The sequence below is a fragment of the Plectropomus leopardus genome, chromosome 16, assembly GCF_026936395.1.
Source record: "Plectropomus leopardus strain MGB_pleo_1.0 chromosome 16, ASM2693639v1, whole genome shotgun sequence".
In the NCBI taxonomy this organism is placed as follows: Eukaryota; Metazoa; Chordata; class Actinopteri; order Perciformes; family Serranidae; genus Plectropomus; species Plectropomus leopardus.
In genome coordinates, this window is record NC_142191.1 from 30239884 (window position 1) to 30259867 (window position 19984).

The 19984-nt window shown below is 39.8% G+C and overlaps 2 protein-coding genes across 2 annotated transcripts; both read right to left on the reverse strand.

The window, feature by feature from the left end:
* Nucleotides 1–1972: 1972 nt before the first annotated feature.
* On the reverse strand, nucleotides 1973–6248 carry gja10b (gap junction protein alpha 10 b). Its single transcript, XM_042504052.2, has 3 exons — nucleotides 6090–6248; nucleotides 4563–5972; nucleotides 1973–2626 (listed from the first exon to the last, which is right to left on the reverse strand). The coding sequence occupies exons 2-3, from the start codon at nucleotides 5952–5954 to the stop codon at nucleotides 2588–2590; spliced, it is 1431 nt and encodes a 476-aa protein (XP_042359986.2). The 5' UTR covers nucleotides 5955–5972; nucleotides 6090–6248; the 3' UTR covers nucleotides 1973–2587.
* Nucleotides 6249–7442: 1194 nt separating this feature from the next.
* On the reverse strand, nucleotides 7443–19954 carry casp8ap2 (caspase 8 associated protein 2). The gene is made up of 11 exons (XM_042503374.2): nucleotides 19617–19954; nucleotides 18103–18180; nucleotides 17591–17659; nucleotides 17406–17480; nucleotides 17196–17296; nucleotides 16370–16444; nucleotides 15629–15744; nucleotides 13039–15389; nucleotides 9234–12054; nucleotides 8681–8780; nucleotides 7443–8587 (listed from the first exon to the last, which is right to left on the reverse strand). The coding sequence occupies exons 2-11, from the start codon at nucleotides 18134–18136 to the stop codon at nucleotides 8525–8527; spliced, it is 5805 nt and encodes a 1934-aa protein (XP_042359308.2). The 5' UTR covers nucleotides 18137–18180; nucleotides 19617–19954; the 3' UTR covers nucleotides 7443–8524.
* Between the last annotated feature and the right edge of the window lie 30 nt (nucleotides 19955–19984).

A 19984-nucleotide genomic window follows, 5' to 3' on the forward strand; every position in this document is an offset into this window, starting at 1 on the left:
TAAAAAACAGTGCATGCGTGTGGAATGAAACGTTTGGAATACACTGGATTTTGGTTAATTAACACAATTGAAGACCAACAAAATATCATCATCAGTATTCTACGTCAAATTAATGTTCCAATGAGACATTTACCTTTCAACATCCAACAATGTTGGTGGCCTGGCTGGGTGGTTTGTCACTACAGGCAACCACTTTCACGTTACATATTGTCATGTGATCCATTGTTGGTAAAAAGAAATTGATTAGTGCAGCTTTAAATTTTCTGTAACAGTAATAATAAGCATAAAGAGATCTTACCTTAATAATTTTTAAATGCTACATGACCCTAATTAATTAAAATGACTTAATAACCACTGTAAATACAGTATGTCAAGGAAGTTATGTTGATTTGCTTTTTGTTTTTTGTTTATGTTGTCTTGTGATTTTTTTGTTTTGAAATCCTAACTCTCCTCTTGTTTCAGGTCACTTACTTCCTCCCTTTGTGTGTTTTCCCGCCAGTGTGATTGTCAGCCCCGCCCTGATTGTCTCCACCTGTTTCCCCTTACCTTGTGTCTATATAGTCAGTGTCTCCCTTTGTCCTGTGCCAGTTCGTCTTGTCATGTCAGTCAGCGAACCAGCGCCATTTCCATGCTCAAGTCACGTTTTGTTTGTTGCTCGCTGCCTCTTATTGATCAGGCCAATTACCTTGTTTTGTTTGATACTTTGTTGGACTCTTGTTTTCTTTATTCCTCGTCAGAGTGATTTTTTTGTTGTTACTTTTGTCTCCTCATCAGAGTGATTTTGATTTTTCCTTTTGTGAAAAACTATTTTCTTTGCCTCTAATAAATTAATATTTTGATACTTTCATCTCGTGTGTTGTGCATTTGGGTTCAGCTCCGTTCAGCTAGTTCAGTCTTGTCAATTGTGCAAACCCCATTTTCATTCATTTCAATTGCTAGTGTTATATAAATGACTCTTTTGTCTAGACACCATTTCTCTTTATGAAATCAGGAACGTGCATAACAGCTTTCATGTTTTGTGGATGTTTTGGCACCTAATGATGGTGGTCTTATCCTACAGTTAGTTGATAGTGCAATTTAATGGTAAAATGACATCCAGAAATAATACAATGCATGTTTTTCTGTTTGATGGCTGTGGCATCAAACATTGCAGTTTGAATGGGTGTCGGTGCGTTTTTTGTAACTTAACAGTATGAATGTAACAATTTTGTTTCCACTGTGGGTTTCAAGAAATATAAAAGTTTCATGAAGACATACCTATGCTGTTACCACGGACATAGATTTATGTGTATTTACATGCTTTAACTGTTTGATTCATGTGAGAGCAGGTGAAGATGTGAATACTGGGCGATATAGGTTTAACAGGCGTGTCAACAGTTTGTCAGACTCTGGCAGATGATCACTTTTTGGCACGACACTGGCACATGCGCACCACTTATGCGTCAAATATTGTTGATCATTTAACAACGAATAATTTAATCAAGAAAAGTATCCTCACCTATTTGGACCTATAGAGCACTGACAGTAAAAAGAAAATGCTGTTGATAAAAGAAATGGCCCTGAAAAATAATCAAAAAGCATTAATTATTACATTATTTTCTTAAATTTTGCATTCTGATGTGATCTTTGATGACAATTTTCTGAAATTTGAAATTGGGGAGGGTCGGACATTCAAACTTGATTTTGAATTAATATTAACTTTAATAACAAATCACACATAAATCTCTATTTTAATGAAATGTATCATTTGATTTACCAGTTCATTAGTATTTTATGTTGAGTTTTATTTCATGAAAAGGACACATATCTCATGGTATGACTGTAATTTCCACCTCACTGTAGAAAATGTAAAATCTGATTTTTATTTTATTTATTCATCTATTTTTAGAATAAATAGAATAAACACCACGTTCAGGCCCCATTTAAATTCAATGTAGATTAAACTACAGGCCGCTCATAGAAGACAGCTTAGTCCTGTCAAAGAGAGAACATGTTTATTAGAAAAAAGGACAACAGAAAAAATTAACAATGAAAGTATACATTTGTCAGACATATTCATAAAAAACATTTCGCTACTGACAAAAAAGCAGAATTTGAAGAGCCCTTTATCTTCCAGCTCAATTTGTATGATAAATCATTAACATTTGATACAAGGGTTTCCTCTTTTTTTTGTTTTTCTTTTTTTTTTATGTTTTTTTTTGTGTGGTTGCCAATTCCACAATCTTGGATTACAATCTTCAGTCAAATATCTTTGCAACAGCCTTTTGGTCTCATTATATGAGCAGTCACATTATGCTTTGAACCAAATATAATTTTGATTCATATTTGAATTAGCAAGTGGTTTGCAAACTATTAATATAAAAGTAATAAGATGCTTGAGATATAATTTGCAAAGTACATGAAGTAAATAACTAAGTGTCTGTGAACATATTTGAACTGCTCTTGCTCATGTGCAATACATAGTGTATAAACATAATGTGAAAAAGTTACAGTTGAGAGACAGGTTGGGACTCCCTTTGTAATCAGGATCTGTCTGTTTGGAGGTCCCATATTCCTCTAGCTTGGTCACAAAACAGTTATTTTCAATTTACTTCTTCATGATTGAAGAAAGCTCCAGAATCATGCTCTGAAAGAAATGAGAGATATGTGGTCAATGCATGTTAGTATTCACATCACAGACACAAATACATTTAGCTTATCAGCAGCTAAAAAAGTTAATTTTCTAACCTTAACTTTCTACCTTGCCACTTAAAGCAGGCTTCCATTAATCTTCAAATTGCATTCAAATTGAAATTGTGAATATAATATACATCTGATGGAAACACGTGAATTGCTAAAACACACCCATTTATTGCAAAAAAAAGTGTTTATGCTCGCATGGGGTGAAATTTCAGGCTGTATTTCACAAAACTGCAATGGAAACACTTTTTTGGCTTTTATAGGTCACATGATGCTATAGCTATGTGCTTGTCCGTAGAAACCAGTTCCTTTGAGAGCCAATAAAAGCTTCTAAACCAAAATCTTCAGTACTAAACATGTTCCAGCAGGCATGTGATTTAAAGTCAGGGAGAAATTAACAACACTGCCAACCAAGAAAACATGCTCCCTCACAATAGCATCTAGCTACATGTAGCAGTGTATTGCAGCAGGGGAATGAGTGTAACAGTATCACAGCACTTTCTACAGTAAAACGTCACCCATAAAAGCTTCTAAAGCTTCACAATACATGAAGCCAGTAGGAATATGATCTGAAATCAGGGGGAAATTGACAACATCTGAAACCAAGATTAAATATTTTTCTGATGTTAGCATGTAGCTACACATAGCAGTGTACATGCAGTCAGAGAATAACTGCAACAGAGTATTGTGGCACTTAATGATTTTGAAACAATAGCAATAAAACTTCACAACTGGACATGATCCAGCAGGAATATTGCACAAACTATATATTTACTATATACTATATATACTAGATATTATTAAGATTATATGTTTCCACACATTAGCATGCAGCTACATGTAGCGGTTTTGGCCCTCTGATGTTAACACTTGCAACAGAGTGCCTGGGGCAGATCATGTGAAGAAATCCATCAAAACTTGGCTTGAAAGTAGGAAGAACTATGGAAACCATATTCAGAATAGTCTGAAGCCTTCAGTTGTCTCACAGGACTTACTTTTACCTAGTGTTAACAAAATATTTGAAACTCTGCCCTTTTTAATATGAACTGACATTTTAACATTATCTAACAGAAAATAAGGAGAAGCACAATAGCACCCCTTTAAAGAGAAATTCAACACCATATGGCAGTGATGTTGTACTCTAAGGCACTGTGACATCATGGGTATGAAATAGAGCCATGTCACTCACAGAGACGACAAAGCTTTCTACATGAGAGGGAAATTAATTTGGGAGTTTTAAAATGTCTAAATAAAAATATAGAGAGATTTAACAAAATTTGATTGAATACAATACGCATTCTTATATTTTTTACTTTTTATATATAACTTATTTGTGTCGTAATTAAAAACATTTTCAAAGACTAATTATTTATTTCTCTGAAAGTACTTTTTTTTTTATTGTGAACACACATTAACTTAAATTGAGGTGTGTTATGTTTCAGAGTTGTCCAGCAGAGGGAGACATAGACCAGTCAACACTAATTTTAAATGCAAAGCCCTGTTATTAGTTTTCATCAGCAGTTATACAGGACCTTTTTGCGCTTTTGAAATGGGGACTTCCATACAAAAATAACAAGCAATCAACGGTTCAATCACAGCTGGGGGGGTCAGGGCTTACTGTCAATTACATGTCAAAGGCATTTCCCTTTCTTGTAATGCTGCCATCAGTTTCTGTCAGATTTGTTGGGTTTTTTTTGAGGGGTGGGGGAGGGAATTTTGAATTATCCATACTTGAAGCAATAATTTTCAACCTGCTATTAAATTACTCTTGAAATGTATTGTACTACTTCATCGATGTATTCCGCTATACCATATATACTATCAGACATTTGCTGTTTAAGGGAAGATAAGATTAATATGGATAGACCATTTCATGTTCTCACCATGGACATCCTCCTGCCGCTTGCTGGAGGCGGCGGGGTTATTGCTGGACTCTCTATCTGGTTGAGGTGCTGGGCCTCCACATCTGTTCCACTCTGAGAATCACAGCTGTCAGACGGGGTGGCCAGCTTACCCTCAGACAATCCTCGGGACATAAAACTGCACTTCCTGGCTGTGGGGAAGTGGTCGCTCTCTGGAGAGTCGCTCATGTCACTGAGCTCCTTACAAATGCTCACTCTGCTCTGCTTCCTCTGCGGGTTCCTCAGGGCAGCTGGGATCTCCATGTGGCTCGCCATGAGCGTGGGTCGAGGTCCAGCGTATTGGGGCCGGCCGGAGACATGGGGTTCGTTTGACTCTTCGCTGCTGCACGAGGGCTTCCTGTTGTCCAAAGTGTTGCGCCGCTCCATAACCACCCCCAGCTGCTGCGTGTCAGCTTGACTTGGCTGGTATGTGTGTTGCAGGTTGGAGCCATTGGACCCCTCCTTATTCTGAGGGGCCACTTTCAAAGAAAGGGACTCCCGATGAGCATCAGGCACAACAGGGCAGGTCATCTGTGTGAGCTGCATCAACCTCTGTGGAGAGGAGTTTGTGAGCACACAAACCTGCTGCACCATGGAGTTTTTCTTTGACCTACACACACTCTCGTCGTCTCCGTATTTGTATCCATACAAGCTTTGTTTGATCTTCTTCACACCCAGGTGGAAAATCTCCAGGAGGTTGAGGAATAAAGAAACTCCAGCAATCACTAACATGAAAACCATGAAAATGTTCTTCTCAGTTGGCCGGGACACGAAACAGTCAACACTGTTGGGGCAAGGCAACCTCTCACATTTGTACAGAGGGGACAGTCCAATGCCGTACAGAGCACACTGACCTATAATGAAACCAACCTCCACCACAGATCTGGTTAAGATATGGAAAACATATGTGCGCAGCAATGAGCCTCGAAGGGGAGCTTTCCGCACTCGCTTCTGTTCATCTAGTTTCCTGAGTTCTCGCTCAATTCTCTTATGGTCCTCTTGGACTGGGTCCGTCCCCTCCAGCTCAGCTTTCAGACAGGCTTTCTTCCTGTGCCTCTCCTTTTCAAGGGTCCTCAAACGGTACAATGCGTGTCCCATATAGACCAGAGACGGGGAGGATACAAAGATGATCTGCAGCACCCAGTAGCGGATGAGGGAGATGGGAAAGGCCTGGTCATAGCACACATTCTTGCAGCCGGGTTGCTCCGTGTTGCAAACAAACTCACTCTGCTCATCATCCCAGACGTCCTCGGCGGCAACGCCGAGCACAAGCATGCGGAAAATGAAGAGGATGGTGAGCCAGATCTTTCCCACGATGGTGGAATGAATATGGACCTCTTCTAAAATACTTCCTAATAAGTTCCAATCCCCCATCTTCTGTCACATTATCATCTGTCAAAGAATAGAGACGTAGTTTGAAAGTGCTGTATGGATATACATATATCAACATGTTTGTAGGTTTTCCATCAAATGCAAAGTCAGAAGTTCAATAAAAATGGTTTTACTTACATGTTTTCTAAGGTCCTTGTTTCATGAGCTTTAGCATAGAGCTAATATAAAATAGCATTCGTGGAGACATCAGGGCTCATCTGTGGTCCCTCGAAGACAAATAAGACCCCACTGTGCAGTGGGGCTGGTACTATTTTGATGCTGTTGCAAACTAGGACTCCAGTGTGAAGCCATTGATCCACCACATGGTACTATGATGCCCTGAGGTTAGTTCTACCCGGACACTTTTAACAGGACAGTGCTCTGAAAATAGCACCAACTCAGATGTCAATACACAGGCATGCACAATGTGTACAACTTTCTTGCTTATGAAGCAAAATGGCGCGCATCAGTTTGCTTTCAACTTCGGGTCAACAGTTTATCACTTATTAACATGTCCAAAGTCAGCTTCATAAAGAAATTGTTTTCCAAGTTTGGTGTGGAAGGACTTGACTGGGCTGCACAGTCCTGACCTAAACTGGAACAGTGTGAACCAGACCTTATCACCCAATATCAGTGTCGGACTTTACTAATGCTTTTATGGCTGAATGGAAGCAAATCAATGAAGCCAGGTGGTGGCTGTTATAGCAGCACACTGATGCGCATGGTTTTCATAACTTTAGGTACATTTTACTCAAGTGCACTACTTAAAGGAGCAGTGTGGAGGATTTGGGGGAGTATAATGGCAGAAATGGAATAAAATATCTCTTCTTTAGTGTATAATCACCTGAAAATACCATTGCAGAGGATGTCAAAAAAACCTGGTAACTGTTTATAAAAACAACTCAGACTAACAGCTGCAAAACAAGTTTATCCATCAGTGTTAACAATCTAATAATGTTATATAAAATGATAGCAGTTTTGATATGTCACTGCAAGGAGTAATTTTACTTCTGATACTTGAAGTACACTTTGGCAATAATACTAATGTACATAGGTAGGATTTTAACTATATATAACTATACTTTAAATCGATAAAATGCTCATATAGGACATCCGTATATTTCTATATAAAGCGACTTTTACTGCCTGATGTTTAGCCAAAAACAAATAAAGCTTTGATTGATTGAGTCAAAGACTTAGACTGAGTACATACATGAAAAATCTGGCACAATCAAATTTGGCACTATCTCCATTTGCTTCTGTCCTCAACTTCATGTCAATGTCTGTTAGCAAGTTGCCAGTGCCCTCTAGGCACTGGCCCCTATTTCCATACTTTGTGGCCCACTTTATGGATATTTGTATCACAGCAATATTTGGTGCAACATAACAGACTTGGTACTTTATTCAGTCAATGTAGTACAATAATTTTAAATGATTTCCAATTAGTTCTTAATATTTTTGAAATACAAGGAATACAAACATACTCTAGCATAAATAAATAAAACTTTATTTACACTAAAGAATTACACACAATATTCACAATATTGCATTTCATTCTGTTTAGTGACAGGATGAATCAAACACAAAGCCAATAAGGCCCATGGATAAAAGGTTTCATTTGTATTAATAGATAAATGTACTGTCCTTGTACATGAATCGGACATGTAAACGTTTTAACAACCAAACACTTCAAGCTCTTCCCCCAGATATGAATACATCCATTAAAATAAGATCCAAAATTTCAGAATTATACTAAAAAGGTCCAACCTCAGGGTCCCATCAGTTCCACTGCTGGTGGTTTACTGATGAGTGATACTTCAAGTTTTTGTCAGTGAGCATCCAGTAATTTTAGGAACTAAAAATGCCACTTGATTGAGGAACATTTGAGCGTACTTGCAGTGGAACAATCTTAGTCTTAAGGCAGTTTCTCTCAAATATACCGAGAAAAGAAAAACATACATTTATGAGTAGAGGTAAGCTGAGGACTTACTGAAACCACCGTTTTTGCAATGTATCATATCTGCAAACCCTGCAAAGTATGTGTGGATGCTGCACTGAGGACAGTTATGTGCTACTGTGAGGCCCGGATATCTGTTTCAGAAACAACATTGAAGTAGTGACTGCAGTGAGGATTCTTAAAAACCAAAAAGTGCATCAAAAACAATATTTTCTAACTAACTGTTCTCATCAGTCTATCTCGTCAGTTGTGCTGAGGAACAGTCATTATCACTGAATCCTTATTTTTCACAGTTTGAATTATTTTCTATCAGCAAGAACAGGTCCAGTTCAGTACCCAGAATAACATACATTCACAGACAGTGACTGGATTTACGACATTCCTCTGAAATAAGAAAACAACTAGGTTTGACCAAAACTTCTGCTAATATTTGTGATCAGTTGATGGTGGCAGTTGCTAGACAGTGTGGCCTATGTGGGGATTGAACCTGTGACCCCAGGGACATTAAATTCCACCCTGTGTCACATGAACATAGTCATCATAACTGTGTTGGTGCAACAGTATGTTTGGGAATGCTCTAACACAAGGACTATTAGATTTAACACCATCATAGCGATCAAGTGTCCATCTTCTCCTGCTTCTTATAAAGCTTCATAAGCTGATGAAATCTGTGAGCAATCTGAGAAAAGAAAAAAAAACAGTTACATTTATTGTATGTGCCTGAAAAACCAGATCATGGAATTGTAAAATAAAAGAATAGAGATTAACTTACCTGCCCTGATGGCTTGTTAAGTTTCTCCGACAGGGCAGAGAAAGTCTCACGTGAAGCACCTTTTGTCTGCAGTTCAATCAGAATAATTCGATCTTCATCCCTGGCAGAAGAATAATGCAGGTTATGAGCACAACCATTCTTAAGAAGACATTACTTAGAATCCACTAAAGCAGTTTTTACAAAGATTATTACGTTCACCAGTGTTTTCTAATTTAGGATTTGTTCCTGTTCCAAGTTTATGCAGAATAACTAGATTGCATTTTGCTCAGTTCAAAGTTAAGCAGTTGGAAAAAAAACCAAAGTTTTTCAGGCATCAACATACTGAGTCAACAAGAAGAAAAAAAAGAGGCTTAGTTCTCCTCTCTTATTTGACCTAATGTTGTAAAGGCAGCAGTGAAGAAAGCATTCACATTCTTAACTTGAGTAAAAGAAGCAATACCACAAATTAAGATTATTCAACCAAAAATAATCTTACAGAAGTCAAAATACAGATGTACTGTCAGCAAGATGTACTCAACAGTATCTAAAGTCAATGTTCAAACCAACAACTGACCTGGTCCATGCCATCACCACCTCGCCCTTCTTCCTGATGACATTCTTTGCGTAGAGGTTGCTAGGGGACAGCGATGATGGGGACGATTTGGAATCACAATCGTCTGTCTTGTAGTCGGACCCCATCTCTTCTGTCCTCTCCTCTTCCTCTCTTCTGGACCGCTTGGCTTTTGATTTCTTGTGGTTCTTTGTCCGTTTTCTACCTTTGTCACAATCCCTTCGGTCTTTCTCTGGTGTGCTGCTTATGTCGTCCGCAATGATGAGATTTCTTTCTGATTCTGACACCTCCATTTCATCCCTCCCAGAGTCTGAAACACGTTGTGATGACACTTGGTTCCTTTGTTTGGTTTCAGAGCTTTCGACGGGGTGACGTGCACTGGTATCTGACACCACCGATCCAGAGCCACTGATACTTTTCTGAGACTTTTGAGCTTTTGAGGGACTTTGAGTTTTCTTGTCTTGTTCTCTGTGGCATGTTGTACTTGGGTTTTTGTCAGCCGTGACTGTGATATCTTTCTTGCTGGTTGCTTGGCTGATCTGTCCAAAAGAATGATCAAAGCTTTGAGCTTCGTTGTGCAGAATGCTGTCTGGAGGAGTAGTTTTAGGCTTATTTTCTAGGGATCCTGACAGTTTCTTTAAATTCACAGCGTCTGAGGTATTTTGTTGAGGTGACGAATCCTTTTTTTTGGATGGATCTTTTGTTAGTGTTACGCTGTCATCTTGAGTGAGATGTTTATCTCTATCAGTGGCAGTCTTACAGATTCCTAAGAGACCTTTCTCTGGAGATACAGCGTTTGAGGGCAAAGCATTTAAAGGAGAATCGTTCTGCAACTTGTCCAATAAAACAGCGTTTGCTGGACCGTCTTTACCTTCTACCTTATCTTCTCCAAGTTGCTGATCTGCTTCTGTTAGTGTTTGACTTAAGCTATCATCAGCAATGAGCGTGGTATTGATGCCTGAGGCCGCCTGACGAATCTTCAAAATGAAATGATCGTTGGACCTCTCCATCACCAGTGCCTGCATCGGCAGGTCGGGCTTGAACACGAAAGGTGTGGCGAGAACTTCGCTGCTGGTACTCGAGCAACAGCTGGAGTTGTCCGTGTCGAGGGCAAGGTGGATGTCCTGCTCTGAAGCGTCCTCCCCATCCAGCAGAGCGTCCTCGCTTATGTGAGCGCTGATGACGCTGTCTGGAGTGGACATGAGGGGCATGCTCGGCTGTTGCAGGAAGCTCAGGTGGCTGTCAGACTTGAGAGGAGACGGAATGGTGAGAGAGACTGCCAGGTCTTCAGCTAGAATAGAATATGACTTTTGTGAAGCCGCTGTTCTATTCTCTGATGGCACTTCTAACAAGCAACTTTCATCAAACAAAGCTGGATTTAGCTGGATCTGATCTTTGGGTCTCGGGGATGACATCTTGCGAGGTGAAATGCTGGACCATGTTGCGATAAGTTTTGAGGGAGTTTCAAATTTCGTTGGGGACAGCAGCTTAGATGGAGAGTCAAATTTAATTGGAGTGGTGATGCTGATAAGTCTCTCACCATCTTTCCTTGGCGTACTGAGGGACCAGGCTGTGTTGTCGCCAGGCATGCCACTGGTTTCCAATAAATCTGATCCTTGCAGGAGACACTTGAAGATTTCTCCCATTTGAGTGTCTCTCACCAAGTTGAATGTTAAACTAGAGGCTTGCTGTTCTGTGAGAAGCTCAAAGTCAGTTCTGTCAAGCAAAGAGCCATTCTGAGAGATGACCAAAGAAGATATGTTACTTTTTTCTGGGGTTGAAGGAACAGCTTTGGAAGGGAGGAAGTCTACAGTTTGTTTATCTAAGCAGTTTGTTGGATGCCGCTCAACATTGCTGTCTTTTTCCCCCTGTGTGATTCTGATATCTTTCCCTCTGCTTCCAAGGCCTGTTTTGTAAGGCACCACAGCACAAGACTTGATCCGATTCAGGCTGGTCGGAGCCGCTTGTTCTTCCTTTTGACACTGTGGTTTCTTTGCAGGAGGCTGTTTAGATACCTTCTCATTTTCCCTGGACCTGTTATCCTCAGCCTGAGCTCTTGCTGGTTTGCAAAGGCTCTTCAACGCCGCATAAATGTCCTTGAACAAGTACTCAACTTGGACGTCTACAAAGTCCCACAACCTCTGCTTCAGATCGACTGCCTGCTGTTCAAAGATGCGTTTTACAATGCCATTATTTGATACTTTGCTAAACACGCATGAAATCAATTTCTTCAGCTTGGATTTCAGTTCGCCTGCCTGACTGCAAATTAGACCAAAATGTGCACCATCCACAAATTCTAAAAAAGACTGCTGGAAATTCTCCATCATACCATAGAAGCTCTTCTTGGGAAAGGTTTTATGGAGCTTCATGTACTTTCTTCGGACCTCAGTACGAACCACCTTAAATGTCTCCATTACTTCCTCTATGGTTGAAAAAGAAGCTTTGGTTGCTGCAGGAGAGACTGTTTTAAAACGACTCTTTGGACTTCTCGTCGCTAAACCTGCTGTTTTAATTGTTTCTTTCGATGCAACGCACCTTTCTTCAGATTTCCTCTTCAACACAGACTTAGGACTCGGTATACTTCTGCCTGGTCGTGCTAATTTCGCCCTCTTGTTTGCTGGAGCGGGAGAACCTGCAGCCATCTCATCACTTTCGCTTAAGATTTCCCCTTCCTCAAGGTCAGTGTCAGAGAGATTTGAAGGTAAGTCAGATACTTTGTCCACCAAGTTTTGCGTTTCATGTTTTAGAGGGGAGCCTGGATATTTATTTTCTTTGTTTATATCCAACTTCTTTATATTGGCATCAGGAGCTGTGCTGGAGAAATCTGCATGGGAGAGAGAAAGCAAACAGGTTTATAATGACATTTAGCATCTCATAATTATCTTTAATATAACTCGTTATAACAAGTTCTTGTGAAGATTGTTTGTCTTGTATCTTGTCAAGGATCTGTATCTTGTATTTAAAAGGTTGCTGCCATTTGAATATTTTGAAGACGGCATCTGATGTTATTTGCATTCATTAAATCCTTGGTTGTCATATATGTGTCTTATTTCCTCAGCTGAGGAAATAAGACACATATGAAATCTTGTTGAGCTGTAACGTAACATTACATTGGAAATACCAACGAACAAAGCTGTGCAATTACAGTCGCACTTACTGTATGTATTGTGTTTGGGGGCTTTTGCCACAGGAACCTATACCAGTGATGCAGAAAATCTGAGTGTGAATTTTTATTCTTTTTGCAAGGTGGTTGTTACTCTGACTGAATTACTGAATGTGTTGTATTCTTCTCTGGTCCATTTGTCCATGCTGGCTCTAAAATAAGCTTTCTTTAAACAATAGGTCATATTATATATAGTTCACTATAACATTAATTTCTTGCACATTACATTTGGTAAAATTCCTTCAAACCACCACAACGCTACCACTTTGGATTATGTTTTCTTACTTGGTCCTGATTTGCCAAAGTTCATTTTACACTGTTGGTATATTACAGCTAATAGAACCCCAATCAGAACATGGATTAGTCTACTGGCATTTATCACAGGTAATATTTGATCAATAAAATTAATTTTTGATTTGGCCTCAAACTGAAACTTCAAAACTTTAACTCAAGAGATACTTGCTGTGTAGTACACCCTCAGGAGAGATATTTTGTTTGGAACTGATCATTGCATTACATTTATGCCCACAACATAGCATACCCTTAAAAACTGGCTAGCAACCACAGCCACTCTAAATGACTGGAAGTATATATTTGTAAGATTTAATTTGCAATGACCTTTTTCATTAATAAGGCCAACTCTACCTTTCTGAAGGCTCTTGACATGACCTGGCTTGCCATGAACATGAAGATGACTTCTCTTGGTTACCCTTATTGGGCTCCTTAGCGGGCTGATAGCATCAGGGATTCTCTTCAGATTGCTCAGTGTGTGCATCATGGAGTCCTCATCATGGACTAATGGCACAGAGCTGGAAGGCTCAACATTATTCCCATGACTCTTTCTAGGAGTGTCGCTCTTCTTTGGAGTCAGAGTGAGGTCACTGTACTTCTCTGGCAATGTTGCATCCTCTGTCGTACTACTTACTTTGGACACAGCGATACAGCTGGTGGAAGAGCTTGGCTCATTTACGATACTGCTGCTGTCGTTGGTGTCTTCATTTGTCTGTGTTAAAATATATATTGCCTCAGATAGACTCAGCCCTTCCTGTGGAAGTGATTCAAGGCTTATCGTACTTGATACAGCATCTGCATCTTTAGGACCATCCTGCAAGGGACAAGCAGCTTTCTTGGGAATGGAAGTAGAGGCATGAGGTCCTTGTTGACCATTCTGAGGTAGAACAGTGGGAGAAATTGGACTTTTGTGGTTGGCCTTGTTAGGAACACCTTCGGCTACAGGATTTTCCCTTGTGTGTGAAGCATCTGCATCTTCTTCAACTGAATTGGCAGGGAGACTTTTCTCTTCTGTAGTTTTAGGAGTTCCACACTTCAGTTCTACAGATTGATTAATATTATTTCCAGGATTTATTGTTTCTGAAGAATTGGCCATGTGCTGTTCAGAAATGCTTCTAGATATATCACAGTCACCATCAGTAGTCTCCCGAGGTCTACAATCATCTACTTGGCTGTCTGAGTCCAGTATGGTTTTGTCCTCATGATTTCTTGAAACGTTTTTCTTTTCTGGAGAAGTAATCTCTTGTGATGCTGTTGGGAGATGCTCAGCCATCTGATTCCCTGGAGTATCTGGGCCTTGGTTATGAACTGAGGTAGTTTGGACTGAACTGTCTTCAAGTTCTTTGTCAGTCTCTGTCTGGTCCTTTTCCAGGGCATCTTTCACGTCATCACACCTCTTTTGTGTCCTTTCAGAGCTTGGTGTTTCGGGGGTTTTCTCTGCTAACCCTGCTTCTAATTCACTGCTGTTAACTTCATCAATCACACACATGTCCTCAAAGTTTGGCTGTGAAGTCTCATCGTCTGGTCCATTGTCAACTACCTTGTCCCCTGGTGTGACGCCACCCTGGCTCGCATCGATGGGCAACCCTGGCTTCTTAATTGGTGAAAGGGTTAGATTCAGTGTTTCCATGAAACACAGCTTCCTGTTTGGACTATTTTCCTCTACAGAGATTTTCTCACTAATATTTAGTTCCTCTGATGATCTTTTTGAGGCCTCTTGTGTCTTTTCTCGTCTTTCTTTGACATCTTTACCTTGCTCGGATTCTTTCAGTCTTGCTTTCTCACGCTCTCTGCTTGTCTCCGACGGAGTGCTCCTCTTGTGCTTTCTGCTGGTCTCATCTTCACGCTGTCTATCCTCCTTCCTTTGATGATCCCTTGACAGTCTATCCCCTCCTCTCTCTTTTGAGGACTCTCTGGAGCGCTCAGCGTGTTGATTTGAAGAGGACTTTTTTCTGTCCTTTGAGTCTGAACTTCTGATGTGTCTGTCACTGGTGTTGATTTTTCTGTGATCTCGGCTGTGGCTCTCTTTAGAGCTGTGAGCTGCACTGTGTTCGGAGTCTGATGTGGATATTTTGGCCATATCGTGTCTCCATTCTCGACTTCTCCCTTTCTTGACATCAACTGCACTAGGTGAAACCTCTGGTGGAGGGCTTTTAACTCCGTCTGACCTGTGGTGTCCCTCAATATTAGGGTAGTTCTTGCTTTTACATGACCTCGAGTCATATCTCCGTCCTGTGTCTTTGTCTGCTTTGTGAGACCTGTTTTTCTCAGAGGTATGACCGTCCTTGCTGGGATCTGAACTGTTTCTATGTCTCCTTTCTGTTGATTCAGACACTTTCTGACTTTGACTTTTCTCTTCTCTGTGCTTAGACTTGTGTTTGTCTGAGTCACTATGTCGCATTGATGAAGTTTTACTGGATTTCCTGCTGGATCCACTGGGCTGATGGGTGGAACTATTGCTTTCTTTCCTGCAGGGTTGAGGAGGATCTCTTGGAGGATGATCCTCGCTGGGTGGTGGTAGAGGTGGAAGAGGAGGAGGAGGATTGGATGATGGAGGCGGTGGCGGTGGAGGAGGCGGGTGATTAGGAGGCAGGTGATGAGGAGGTGGCCTACTCATGGAGCTGCCTGTGGAGGTCCAATTGGAGGAATTTTGATCCCGTAGATTATTCATGTGAGAATGATGATAAGGGCGACCTCTGTTTGACCTGGAGAAAACAAAATTTGTCAAGTGATTACTCATTTAACATAAATCCAATCAGTAGAGGTAGCTTTTTATCTATAGACCACAGTGGTAAAGAAATAACAAGCTTTCTGTATTACAGTTCATACTTATTATCTCATTATGTGTTATTACATAAATTATATTAACACACAGTCCTATGGGTTATTGATAAACAGATAATACAGTCGAAACGAGTTACCAGTTATTCAAAAAAATACTTACTGTTGGTTTAACCTCTGAATTTCAGCATCTTTTCGTGTAACCTCCTGTCTAGCCGTTTGTAAAAGTGCAGAGATGTTCTTTTTGAGACAGCAATTCTCAGTGTTCAACCCAGTATTCTGGTTTGAGAGAAAGAGAGACAGTATATTAACGTAATGTTAAAAAAGGAGAACTATCTAGTGAGCCTGACTACAACTGGACTTAAATTGTACTAAGTAGAATTTCTTGAAGTTGGACCAACACACCCAGATAATGCATTTGAAAGTCGGTTTTCTCCGTCATGTAGCAAACCCAGTCAGACCGTAATTGGCCTAGGCATTTTGTGCATGCTCCTAGTTGCCGCACTGGCTCCCCTTATTAGTTAAAGATATGGACTGTTCATCAGTTACAGTCACTGATGACTAAAGTACAGTCCCACAACACCAGCATGAAAGCTAAGTCAATGTAGTGCTGTGGATGGAGCTGCAGCAAAAAGGTTTTTACCCAACTAAATAACAGAAATAACTGCAATAACCAATGTTATTGTAATTCTGATGAAGCAGTGAAGCTCCAGAAAAGCAGTAATGAATTAATCTAAGTCCTGTGATTGCAATGGTATTACTGCATTAAGGTAAATGGTAGAGCGTATCTAAAATGTTATATCATATTAATATATTTCCTCAATTCTGTATGAAGCCTAACCATATTTAAGCAATAATGCCTAACTTTTTCAAACAGCTGAAAAAGATGGAAGCTATAACAAACCTGAATCTCCATCTGCTCCAATCTCCTGCGCAACTCTTTAATGAGGGTTTGAGCTGCTTGGAATCTGGATTTCAACTGCAAACAGACAAAAACAAAAGGGCTGTGAGGTAGTCTGCTAACAAAAAGCGGCACTCTACATCTCAGGGCATGGTGACATCTGCTAAGCCTCTAGAGCATTATACAATTGTTATACCCTTTAACACACTGATGTTGAGTTTGACACTGAATAATGAACAAAGGTTAACTCCGTACTGAACAATTCACACCAAGCTGTTCGTTAGAGGAAATCTATTGTAGTTGCTTTTCACTCTAAACTTCCCCCACACTTATATCCAACAATGCTGCCCCAGCCTGCAGCACAAGGTTTGCGTTTGTGACATGCAGCCCTTCATCTGTGCTCTCAGCAGGGGTCGTGATGCAGAGGGCTCGATTGGCAATAAGCTGACCTTGGCTCAACTTTTGCTCCAACACAATGCAATTTCATCCAGCAAGGCCCTGCGATGGCCAAGCAAACATTTACTGGTGGAGGACTTTGTAACATGAACACTGTATTTCTATGGTTTACCTCACAATCATCCTGATGAAAGATAAAAAGTTTGAAAATATTCCAGGGCAGTAAAATTCCTCCTCATATGTTATACTTTGCACTTTTTTTGGAGGTAATACACGTTCAAATTTATGGCTATTGCTCTAACTGGAGATCCTGGCTATTTCATATTTGCAATTTCAATTTGCACAATTTGAGGGTTACGCAAACCCACCTTATGACAGGCCTATTATAACAGGTCAGCAGAGAGAAAAGACACATAAGTACACAGCAACTCACCTCTGTGTATGATGCCTCTCTGCTCTGCTGTTCCTCTGTGACGATTTCTTCATAAAGATCCATTGAGTCCTTCAGCTCCGAAGCCTTTGGAGGGGACTTTTCTGTAATAAACCAAAATGAGACAAATCAGATACAATTACAAACTCTCACAAGAAATCCATAATGTTATAAGTAGTATTTATAGTTGAACTGTTTCACAATAACTTTTACCTGCATTGCTTTTAAAACCGTCATCCAGGCCTTCATAGATGTCCACAGAATCTTCACTGATAACAGGCCTCAAAGCTGTGAATAATGTACATGTATTATACATCTCTATCATCAGTTATCTGCAGTCATAATCAACCTTTTTTTTTTAATAGCATTACTCTTTAACTTTTCACACAGGATTTTACCTGAATTGTTGCTGAAATCGAGGCCATCATAGATATCCACAGAGTCTTCATTGACATCAGGTACCAAAGCTGTGGATATTATGCACGTGTTATAATATATAAATGAATGTCATAAGTTATGTCCTTCTACATTCTACCCATTTTTATCTTAAGTCTTAGGTCAAAATGCACTGAGTAGCAAAGTAGCAAAGAGAGTTTGAGTGTAAAATATGGGTTAATGTTGATTGGGAACACACTTCTCCACTGAAATAATTTCAAACATCTAATGATTTAACCCTTCAAAACCTAAACAAATTGGCCTGATTTCTTTCAAAAACATGGAAAGAAAGCATAAATAAGCAACAAAAGAAATGACTCAGAAATGTGCAAGAAATAAGTAAAAAAAACACATGAAAATTACCTGAAAATGAAAAAAACAACAAAGAAACAAAAAAGAAACAACTAGAATACCTCCCAAAACACAAATAAATGTTAATGGAACTTTGTGTGTGTCAATGTATAATTCAACTTACGACCAGGAGCGTTATTGGTGTCCATGTTCTCCATTCTTCCAAGTATCTCTGCCGCTTAGTGTCTACAGGAATTCCTGACTGCAAGACCAAAGAAAAATCAATAGTTACGTTACAACTCTACAAACATCAGCCAAAACACACCTAACAAAGACTAAAGCTCAATCTGTAATACCTGGCTGATAGAGACACTGAAAGCAGAGACAGTACCACAGTGAATCACAACACATTTATTAATCCAAAATTGATTGTAGATTTGATATAACAATCTTATAGCAGCAATCCACCAATTTTACATAGAAAGGCCAGTGAACCAATCATGGACAGTACTGCTCAGTCTGTAATTTCTTCAGCAGCTACAGAGAAGCTTTGGAAATAACCCAAATGGTGTCATCAGGCTACACTGGACATTTGTTAAACTTTAAATATTTTTGTTTAACACCCCTTATGTATGTATACACACACATATATATATTTATATATAGAAAGTATGAGGTTAGTATACTTTTTAAACCTGAGCAAACTGGCTTAATTTCTTTCAGACATGTGAAGGCAAAAAAATATAACATCAAACAAAAAACAACAACACGGAACTTACTTGGAAAATGTGCTGAAATGTAAACGTAGTTAATATTAAATGTAGTTTCCTGGGCATTTTCCCCATTTTTTAGAATAATAATTTCCTCACCCTCTCTTTTCTGTTTTTTTTTTTTCCAGGTTAATTTTCTTGCTTTTCCCACTTTCTTGAGATTGACAGGTCATGTCTTGACAAGATGGTCGTTGCATTTTTAGCTGTATTCAAAATAATTCAAACATTTTGCTCATGTTTCAAAGGTGTAAATGCCGGCGCAAAGTGACTGAACGTAGCACAAGAAAACAGATATCGATCTAGGTTTCAAAGGAGGGTTAAGTGCTGTTATCTGTAATGGACAAAGTGGGGCTATTCGCTGTGCTGTTAGCACGATTGACATGGTGGTCTTTTTAGATCGTCTTTTGTTCACTACTGTCCAACAAAGAAGACAACAAAAGACAAAGCCTTTCAACAACAATGCTGGGTTAAAAAGTAGCTAATGTACTGTTGAGTTTCCTATTTGTGTCGACTATTTTTGGCTGAACATTGCTTTATTTTAAGCTTTCTGTCCGTGACCTTATTAATTTGATACACTGTAAGCTCGGGCTCAATCCAACATTACCGTTACTGTTGCTACTTTCGTCCTGTTTTAAAGTCTCAAACTCTAATGTTTCACGACTTTACGTACTCCTGAAATTTACACTTGAGTTGGTGGTACAAAAAACAGAGTGAGAGTAATATCATTTACATTAAAGCATACTTAATTGAGGCCTATATCCAAGCTCGAGTCTGTGAAGTTGAAACATCGTTGGCTGTAACTTCACTGGACTGAAGGTAAATATCGGGGAAAGTGTTCAGCGGCTGAGCTATGGATGCTAATGTTAGCACTATGAACCGATCAGACTAAAGTAAATTGCACCAGCTAGCTATAAATTGGTTGACTTGCCTGTTTGCGTATTGTTAAGTGTCCTCTTGTTGTTTACAACTATAATGTCGCGCCAAGACTTCATTGCACAGGAAGTAACGACATTTTCCCGCGGTCTGACAGCCGTATGTGTGTTCTCGCTGCTCCTCCGTTTTAAAAAATACTAAAAACACGACTCAAATCCCAAAGGAGATCAACTGTACAGCGATTCGCGGTTCTTCTCAGCAGTTTACAATCCCCGACAGCCAACTGACATCAAGGAAAGCGTTATACAGCAGCAAAAAAGGCTGGTCGCTCGAGCGAAAGTTGCTCCTCTGGCGGGGAGAGTTGCACCGAGTCGCTGCCCGGCTACGTCATCCCAGCGCGACGTCATAGCGACCCGGAAGGAT